General features: G+C 30.2%; 2 protein-coding genes across 2 annotated transcripts; both read right to left on the reverse strand.

Moving 5' to 3' along the window:
* Positions 1-657: 657 nt before the first annotated feature.
* LOC145746323 (EGF-like repeat and discoidin I-like domain-containing protein 3) lies at positions 658-2,899 on the reverse strand. The gene is made up of 6 exons (XM_082564583.1): positions 2,696-2,899; positions 2,406-2,526; positions 1,975-2,114; positions 1,543-1,736; positions 1,306-1,461; positions 658-1,191 (listed from the first exon to the last, which is right to left on the reverse strand). Exons 1-6 carry the CDS (start codon positions 2,754-2,756, stop codon positions 985-987), a joined length of 879 nt encoding a protein of 292 aa, XP_082420709.1. The 5' UTR covers positions 2,757-2,899; the 3' UTR covers positions 658-984.
* Positions 2,900-3,074: 175 nt separating this feature from the next.
* Positions 3,075-7,994, reverse strand: LOC145746322 (phospholipid phosphatase 5-like). The gene is made up of 6 exons (XM_082564582.1): positions 7,821-7,994; positions 7,525-7,633; positions 6,410-6,588; positions 6,047-6,165; positions 5,430-5,600; positions 3,075-5,084 (listed from the first exon to the last, which is right to left on the reverse strand). Exons 1-6 carry the CDS (start codon positions 7,958-7,960, stop codon positions 4,885-4,887), a joined length of 918 nt encoding a protein of 305 aa, XP_082420708.1. The 5' UTR covers positions 7,961-7,994; the 3' UTR covers positions 3,075-4,884.
* Between the last annotated feature and the right edge of the window lie 913 nt (positions 7,995-8,907).

Below are 8,907 nucleotides of genomic sequence, written 5' to 3' on the forward strand. Positions count from 1 at the left end.
GTGTTACTTTGCACGCAAGGCATATTTTTGCAAAAAAAAATTGAAAACAATTTGGAAAACAACCTTTTTTGCCCATTTAGGCAAAACCAAATTAAATTTAAACGCTTTGAGCAAAATTCAAAAAATACGTCTTTTTTAAAATCTTTGCAATAAAACAGTGTTTTAGGGAAAGTCCCATAGTGCGAATAAATTTATCCCTAAAACTTTATAATATTCGAATTGATTTCACAAATTATTAGTTTCATAACACGCAAATTTCATAAAATGCAAGATCAAAATATTCTCATTTTTTTAAATTACATCTACCCTCCCGTTGCTAGTTATTGCCGTACCCGTGTTTATTTGGCTAAAATTTAATCTTTTTACACATTGTAATAAAACTGTAAATACGGGATAGCTAAGTCTATAGATTTCAAATCCTACACTCCCACAAGTCAAGTTGGCGCCTTCTTAATGTTAAAATAAACATGTTCTGTGGAGGCAGACGGCTGCTTAAATTTAACAACCGAATTGAAGTAAACAAGTCCAAAGTCGATTTGCCTTTTAAACCCAAAACCATGAACTCACAACACCTTTGTTCTTGCAATAATCTGTGACTTTCTCGTTTGGCAAACGCATTTAACGTAATACTAAATGTTGTATAAATACTTGCTAAAATGATTCGAGGCAATTTATTTCATTTAAAAATGAATACAATAAGCGTTATCAAAAAAATGGTTTGGCGATTAATTTGGCAGGCAGGCATTTTAGTAATTGATCAAAAAATAAACAACACTTTATTAAAATTACTTCTTATCAAATTGTAATAAAGTCACGTCTAAAAGGATGAGCGCAATCGTTAAAAATTTTACGCTAACAGTTATGGCGTACATCGATTTTGTTTAATTTTCCTTTTTAATTTGTAGTTTATTATTAGCTTTGGGCATGTAAAAAATAGTAATATTTACAAGTTATATACATAGAACGTTCATGCTCGGTTATAGTCTAGCGAGATTCATTAATAACCACTCCAGTATCCCTCATTCGCTCCATTGTTTCATCGTAAACATCCAAGGAGCACCCATACAACTCAAATCGGAGAGAAATGTGGCGATACCACGTGTAAGGATAAATTCGTATATATCTGCCCACTACTGGGCGATCAAACATATTTCGTACTTGCCCATTGTTATCTGAGTTTCCCGAAAAAATCTAAAAATACGAAATTGTAAAGTTTAATAATAAACTTAAATCCTGTTTTATTTTTTTAAATGACACTTTTGTTTTTATTGCAAAGTTACCAAACATTAGTAACTTTTAATTGACCTTTTTTGTTTCAGTTTTTTCATCGAGAAGGTCAAGCCAAAATTCTCCATCTTTACTAGTTGATATGGTAAACTTTGTGACGTATTGCTGTTTCAAATATCGTTTTACCCCCTGGGTAAGAATTCCTGATATGGCCATTGGCTTTACCAAATCCACCTTTTAACATAAATACGACCGTTTTAAATAATCTGATAATAAATAAAATTTACTTGAGTCGAGAATAATTTTTTGATCTACCTGGATATATTGGTTACGTCCATCGTCATGTGGCATCCATGCATTAACTGTTCCTTGTCGGTTAATTCTTGCCAAATGCGCGCCCCACCGTTCATTCCAGAAAGTATGATAGGACGATGTTGATGTTAACTGATGATTTTCTATATAACCAGTCTCCATACCAAGTGGGCTGCTACAGTTCCCAAGTACATCACCTAAACAAAAGATTACTGCTTGTATTTTTTTGTAAGCAACACTTTTAATACTAGTCGATAGATAGCCTAAAGTTGGCATTTTAATCGTCGCAACAAGGTCCCAACTCATAACTAACATTTACTTGCAATAATTTACCCGCACCCCACAAAGAACATTTTTATTTGAATTGTAAGCCTATATGTTAAATATGCATAAATATCGTCAAACTAGATTTGTTATATTTAGGTAATTACTTGCCTACGTAACAAAATGCATCCCAAGTATCGCTCCATTCGCATTTATGTATTCCTGGTTTTCCTCCACACGTGTGTAACGCTTTATTCATTGGATATCTCGCTGTTTTGTCGGCCAGCCAGCCACAGGAGCAATGTTCAAATCTACGTTGTTTGTTATAACAAAAATAGACATTAAAAATGACAAAATGTTTTATTTTTTATTCACTTTAACTATTGAAATATTCTTACATTATTAGATTTATTTTTTTTTTTTATTTATCACTTGTTGCCCTAACCCAGACTTAAGTTGACTTTGCTGGACAATATGGATTATAAATGTCTAATAACTAACCTGCCAGTTTGTTTTTGTTTAACAGTTAACTCTAATATATTTTTAACGCATTTAGGTTCTTTTAGCTAATGAAATATTACAAATATTCTTTTTTTGCATACCCATTTTTTCGAGCGTTTTCCAACTCTGTTACTGTAGCTAGCGAAGCACCAATACTTGAACATTTGGCAAGCGCTTGCCAGTAAGATAAACTGTATTGATTTTTTCCTCCGACTGGAAAAACTAAAAATGTAACAAAATCATTAAGTGTAACTAACTTTAATTTACTTTAGTTAAAAATAAAATTAAAATACGCGATATATTTTTAATAAACACGTTTTATCTTACACTTTGCGTTACAAATATTAAAAATAAATATGTTTTCTAATATTTATTTAAAAAAAAAACTAACCGTTCTGTTTCGACAACACAATAATCGAAAATAAAATGAAAGACAACAACATCAGCCTCATTTTGCCTAAAAAGTTATTTTGTTCTGTGAAAAAACTTTTAAGCTTTAAAACTATAAACTAACAACTATCTATAAATTTTTTAGGTTTTTTAACTTTTTAAGAGTGGCCTTTATAAATAACAAAACTGCTGAATGCAAAAAAATCAAAATGTTCCAGTTGTGCTGGCAGCCCTTTCTTTGTTCGTTACGTAGAACAATGGTGGTGCAAGACTACTTTCAATTTTTTTAATTGCTTCCTTGCGAAAAAATAATTTCCTGTTATTGTCCAATAGAATTTTTTTAAAAAGTCCTAACACAAACTTCGCATTGTTGTTTGTTACTAACAATTAAAAGTTACATGCAAACAATAAAACCTACATACAACATAGGTTAAGTGACCCTGAATTGTCCAGTCAGCAATTCAAAAAACTTTTTGAATGACATAATTTTTTCTTGCTGCCTTTTAAGTTATTCAGCCTCGTGGTTACTGAAATAAGTTAAACCAAACTTAAATCATTCAACAGTAAACAATTAAGCTGTAGTCCTTTTTTGTTACACAATGACAGATTTAAGTGAATAAGTACAAATATTTTAAATCTTTTGATTAAATTTTGCGAAAACAAACAAGCAAAATTGCCATTTAAATACTAAATTGTAACCATTTTTTAACTAAACTTAAATTCCATTCAACCAGCAAAAAAAACTTCCCATTTTTTCCTTTCAAAGACAGCATGTTCTACAAAATATGTTATTTCCAAGAAACAAGACAATGAAAAACAACAGGAGGTTATTTCCGACTGGGTGGTGATAAAACTTTAAACCGCGAGCCTTGTCACAAGTTAATGCCTTTTTTATGTTAGAAAATTGATTAATAAGCGAACTAAGTTTAGTTATCAATAAATATTTATAGCAACATGTTGGCAACTGGTGAAATCCACTGATATTATGGGCACGCAAAAAATATTACTTATGTACAGGCTCTATTAAAACAACTATGTAACAAAAATACCAAGTTATTAACAGATAATTAAATAACTCTTGCGGAGATGTAATAAAAAAAAATTCGCCTTTTTGTAATATTATTTTTCTCATTCTTATTATTTCTCGTCGTGTTTGTACTCAAGTTCAAATTGTTTTATTAAAAATTTTTTCTCATTAAGAAAGTGGCAAGAAATAAATACACAATTACCAATACATTGGAACCGTAGGAAAAACGACAAAGCCAAATTGATGATTTAAAACATGTCAAAATTATTAAATATTTGCACTTAAATTGGCATGACCACTCGTATACTGTAACGAATTCGCCATTTTCTTGTTTACGCTATGCGTTATTTGTTCCTATTCACGTGTTTACACCGTTGTCTCTATCATGTGGGCTGTATCACGTGATTTTTTAGTTTAACCGTGCTGTACTTGAAATGTATTATATGGTATTCGTGATACAAGTTCGTGGGCGGTTGTACAAAACTTTCCGCAATAATACTGTAAAATATACAACAGCTTACTATACAAATGACTATCAGGCATAAATCGTTACAATACGAAAATAAAAAGACCAAGCAAAGATTAAAAGTTATTTTTGAAACAATATTTATAACTTACCAAGCACAATTTTGAAATAATATAAGAATCGACAAATTAAGATTACAATTAAACATGCGCTTTTAAAAACTACATTTGACCCATTGATTTTGCTAATATTCTGTTGTTGATCTTATTAATGTTACCCATATTTTCTTACCGAGCTAGTTAATCCAAAATGATTAAAAATTTATCAAAAGGGCAATAAATTAAGAAATGGCTTACTACAAAATTGTATTTGTTAAAAATTAAAGGGAATAGAAAGCATTTAAGCAATTGTCATTTCAATCCACATCATTTTAGCTAAAAATACTAAATTTAAAAATACTTTTTCTTGGTTAAAAATATTAACAAACTAAGTAATAATTATTTAAAAGTTATCAAACAAAAACAATTTCCCTACTAACACTGAATTAACACAAAAAAATAAGAATGTATAGCAATACAACCAACTCTAAACTGTCAAAACCTATTTTACATACATTTTACAAATACTATTTTGAATACCTAACCCATTTTCAGTGGCAAAAAAGCTATTGGCATAATTAAATCCCAACAATTTTAAGTTACATATGTTTTACTGTTTCAGGTTTTAACATTGGGCTGGTGGCAGATACATCATAAAGTTCAGCCCTTGACTTTACAGTAGGCAAGTTTTGTTGGTTAGCAAAAGCTTGGCTGCAGTTAACATCAAATATAGATGGGTAATATTGCCTGTAACTTGTATAAGCTACACTTAAACCAAGCAAAGAACCGATGACTACATCTGAAATGAAAAATATAAAAATACTTTGCAACAAAATTAATGGTTTTCCAAGTTTTGCTTTTTTTTGTATAAATCTTTATCCTCGATGTGGTAAAGTCGAATGCGCGACTTAAACATAGAGTAAAATTAATTACTCCGACCCAGTCTTGAGTTGCCTGTGGCAGTTTGGGATATTATAGATTATAATTGCCTGATAATTATACTGCTGATTAAGTGCTGAAAAAATTTAAAACTGAAAAAATTAGTAACCAGCAGATAATAAATATTTATTTTAAGATACATAAAACAGAAAAAATCTTATGTTCTTGCTTTATTTTTGATAAAGAAAAAAACATAAATAAATACCTTGCCAATGATGTCTGTAATCACAGGTTCTGCTGATTGCTATAAGGGTAGCTATTACTAAAGGAAATAAACATAAACCTAATCTCATTGACCTTCCCCGACCAACAGAGTTAAAACAATGAAGCTTTCCAGCCATGTACATTGCACAAAATCCAAGACTTAAAAATGAAACTAAAAAAAAAAAATTAATTTTTTTGTGTTAAGGTTTTATTTTTATTAACTTTGTAATTAGTCAGTAAAAAATGGCTTTGTCATTAGCCAATAAAAAGCATGTCAAGAAAACAATCCTAGGAGATATTTTGATAAATTTAAAATGATAAACAAAAGCATATTAAAATGATTAAGAAAAATATTTTTTCGGATTATTTATTCTCGATTTAGAAAGGTAGACTTTACGGCAACATTTTATTACTTATAATTGCCTGGTAATTATTTTTCGATAAGGTTTTGGTTCAGCAGGGGTTCATACATTTATACATCCTAGTTAAGGGCACGAATAAAAACCCGACTACATGTTGTAAAGCCGATTGTTTCAAACACTATACTTTGCCTGCTTCCAAAGTTTAGTTCTTAACTCTATTTTTTCATTTTAGTGTAAATAAAATGTCATTTCTTACATGATGAATGACCACTCGGAAAACTTTTTCTTCCCTCAATTATGATGTCATAATCTCCTTCACATTTTAAATCAAGAACAGAAGGTTGACCACTTGGTGGATTGCCATCAGGAAAACAACTAGTTCAACATTTTGTAAAATTTAAAACAACTTTTATATAAGAATTAATTTTTTTAAATTTTGCTGGGTATGAATTATACCAAAAAATATTAAATAACGTTAAAGTCATAACAAAAAATTCATACTATTATTCATTAACTCGCAAAAAAAATAAAAACATACTTAAGACAAGTTATGTATACATTTAGCTCATCATAAAAAGGTGATATCACCTTTTTTTAAATAAAAAATTAACAATCTTACCGATAATAAAAATCTGGTCTAGGCCTACCAACAGCTAACTTGATAGAATTTGTAATAATTCCGTTCAGAACTAAACCAAGTGTGTAAGAAAGTACAGCTGGCAAAATGTCGGTCTTTGATCCTCGCAATATACCACAAAATAATAAAATAACAGCTAATGGACAACATGTTGCAAGCATCTTTAACAAACAAAATACATATTTATTATAAAAACCATGTTGTAATTTTAAATTTAACCGGCAGCATGGTGTAGTGGTAAGAACACTTGTTACACCACACATGAGGTTTGGGTTCAATCCCCAGTGATCTCATGCTGTACTGCCCTTGAGTAAGCGTATATAATTATTGGGTAATTATAATCTATAATATCCCAAACTGCAACAGGCAACTCGAGACTGGGTCGGAGTAACCGATGTTACTCTATGTTTAAGTCGCGCATTTAACTTTTCCATATCGAGGATAAAAATAAATATACAAAAAAAATCAGTGATTTACAATTAACATAAAAATTTAAAAATGTATACATGAAAAGTTTTAGATCAATATAAACACACAAAGTTATGTAATTTATAATTACCTAGCTTAAAATAGTTTCATACGCTTATTATGCTTATGCTATAAAATAGTAGTTGGAACACTTGGCTTTCCTACATTGGGTCCTGAGTTTAATCCTTTCTGCTTTCTAACAGCCATAAATGAGCCAGTCTGGAAAGTAGGGCAGTTTTCGACGAGATCTTGTGCGTGCAAGCAAAAAAAATGGCGTGACCGCGCGTGCACGCGTACTACGATTTTTGGTCTACGTGTGCACGCGTGATTTATGTTGGCGTGCTTTACTTAAATCTGGCTCAAATATACAAAGCGTCAGCATTGCGCGTGCACAATTTTTTTTAAAAACCTGGCGTGCAAAATGTTAATTTCAGGCGTGCATTTTTTACACCAAAAAAAATCTTGTGCGTGCACCCTGCCCTACTTTCCAGACTGGTAAATAAGCACAGTAATTGGTACCATTTTTGCTGAGCCAAAATTTTTGTATTTGGGCTTTTGAGTTAATTTTTTAAACATTAATAAACAAGTTTAAAAAAAACAAGTGTAATATTAAATTTAAAATAACTCACATAAAGTCCAAAAGTTGTAACTCTTTGATCTAAAATATGAGGATTTTGATACAACCACCATTCTTCTTTATGTATGACTCTTATAAAAGGTATCATATTTTCAGTGTATCTAAAAACAAAAATATTTATATATAAACATTGCTAAAAAAAAGTTTAAAAAAAATAAAATTGATGATATAAAAACTAGTAGCTGGAAATAAAACAGAATTGTGTTTTATGTATGTTTGAATTAAAATAGAGGTGGCACAGGCTTGATTTATGGTGGCACAGGCTTGGTTTATTAATAAAATACTTACAGAAATATTATAATTATCGCAACCCGGAAAAATATTTCGGATAGCAAATACGAGACCTTCATAGTGCCAGCCTTTTGTGATTTCTTTCTTTTAAATTTGCCCTTAATTGCAGCCAATGAGATTTTTAACGACCTGACCATTGACTGAACTTGAAAAACAGTAGTTAACTGTTAAGCATTTATTCAAGCATAACAGCTGATTTTGTTTACTTTTTACAATTGTCACGTGGCGTGATACGCATGAATGACGAAGTTTATTTCCATTTTTAAAATATTTGTAATGCATTGTTGCTTGAAGTTATTTAAACTAAGCAATTTAATAAAAGTGAATTAGTGCAATAGTTTAAAAATATCTTTTATATATAAACCGTGGTTTATAAATCTAAATTTCCACTAATACCACCTAAAAAAAAATTAGAACAATAAAATTACAACCCAAGGCGCAATATTTTCATTATAACCGTTTTATTTCTTTGCAACTTTGATTTTGTTTAATTCTTTTCATTTTGTGCTTTTGCAAGGTTTTTATGAGTTTTCTTGCTTTTTTTTCTAAAACCTGCAATCGACATCGGAGTTGTTTTCACTTCTGCGGTAAATAAACAATTTGTTAAACTAAAAATTGCATCAAAAGCACAAAATGATTTATTATGATTCGACCTTGAAACGTCGTTGCACGAGCACGTTATTTGGTTAAGGCTTGAATCAGCTTGAAACATTTGTTTATAAAGATATCTTGTTGTATTGCATTTCTAATTGTTGTTAAAAAAATGTAAAAATTGCGGAATGCTATTAACCACCATTCGCATTCATAAAAAAAATAAGTTTTTTACAAATAACTTGTTATAAAGCGAACAGCATTAAATAAAAGGTTATACTGCTTGCAAGCGTGTCTTTTTTTTGTCTAGGCTTAGTTGATGGATTTACTTTTGAAGCAAAAAACTTTTTGGCCAGGGTAACATATTATTAGATATTTTTTGATGTCGATTTTTTTAGCTCTTAAATGGTGCGTTAAGTTTTGTTGATTGGCACGAAATCTTTAAATTGATCTTTTAATTTTTTCTTTAGAGAGACCATAGTACTCTTTTAAT

This window comes from Corella eumyota, chromosome 3 (genome assembly GCF_963082875.1).
Source record: "Corella eumyota chromosome 3, kaCorEumy4.1, whole genome shotgun sequence".
Classification (NCBI taxonomy): domain Eukaryota; kingdom Metazoa; phylum Chordata; class Ascidiacea; order Phlebobranchia; family Corellidae; genus Corella; species Corella eumyota.

Excerpts from the sequence above, each read along its gene's own strand:
- LOC145746323 (XM_082564583.1), bottom strand. The coding sequence starts at position 2,756 with ATGAGGCTGATGTTGTTGTCTTTCATTTTATTTTCGATTATTGTGTTG. Across the intron at positions 1,737-1,974 it reads GGATGCATTTTGTTACGTAG|GTGATGTACTTGGGAACTGT; the intron begins GCAAGTAATTAC and ends TCTTTTGTTTAG. Across the intron at positions 1,462-1,542 it reads GACGTAACCAATATATCCAG|GTGGATTTGGTAAAGCCAAT; the intron begins GTAGATCAAAAA and ends TTATGTTAAAAG.
- LOC145746322 (XM_082564582.1), bottom strand. The coding sequence starts at position 7,960 with ATGGTCAGGTCGTTAAAAATCTCATTGGCTGCAATTAAGGGCAAATTT. Across the intron at positions 7,634-7,820 it reads GCGATAATTATAATATTTCT|ATACACTGAAAATATGATAC; the intron begins GTAAGTATTTTA and ends TTTTGTTTTTAG. Across the intron at positions 6,166-6,409 it reads AGACCAGATTTTTATTATCG|TTGTTTTCCTGATGGCAATC; the intron begins GTAAGATTGTTA and ends ATGTTGAACTAG.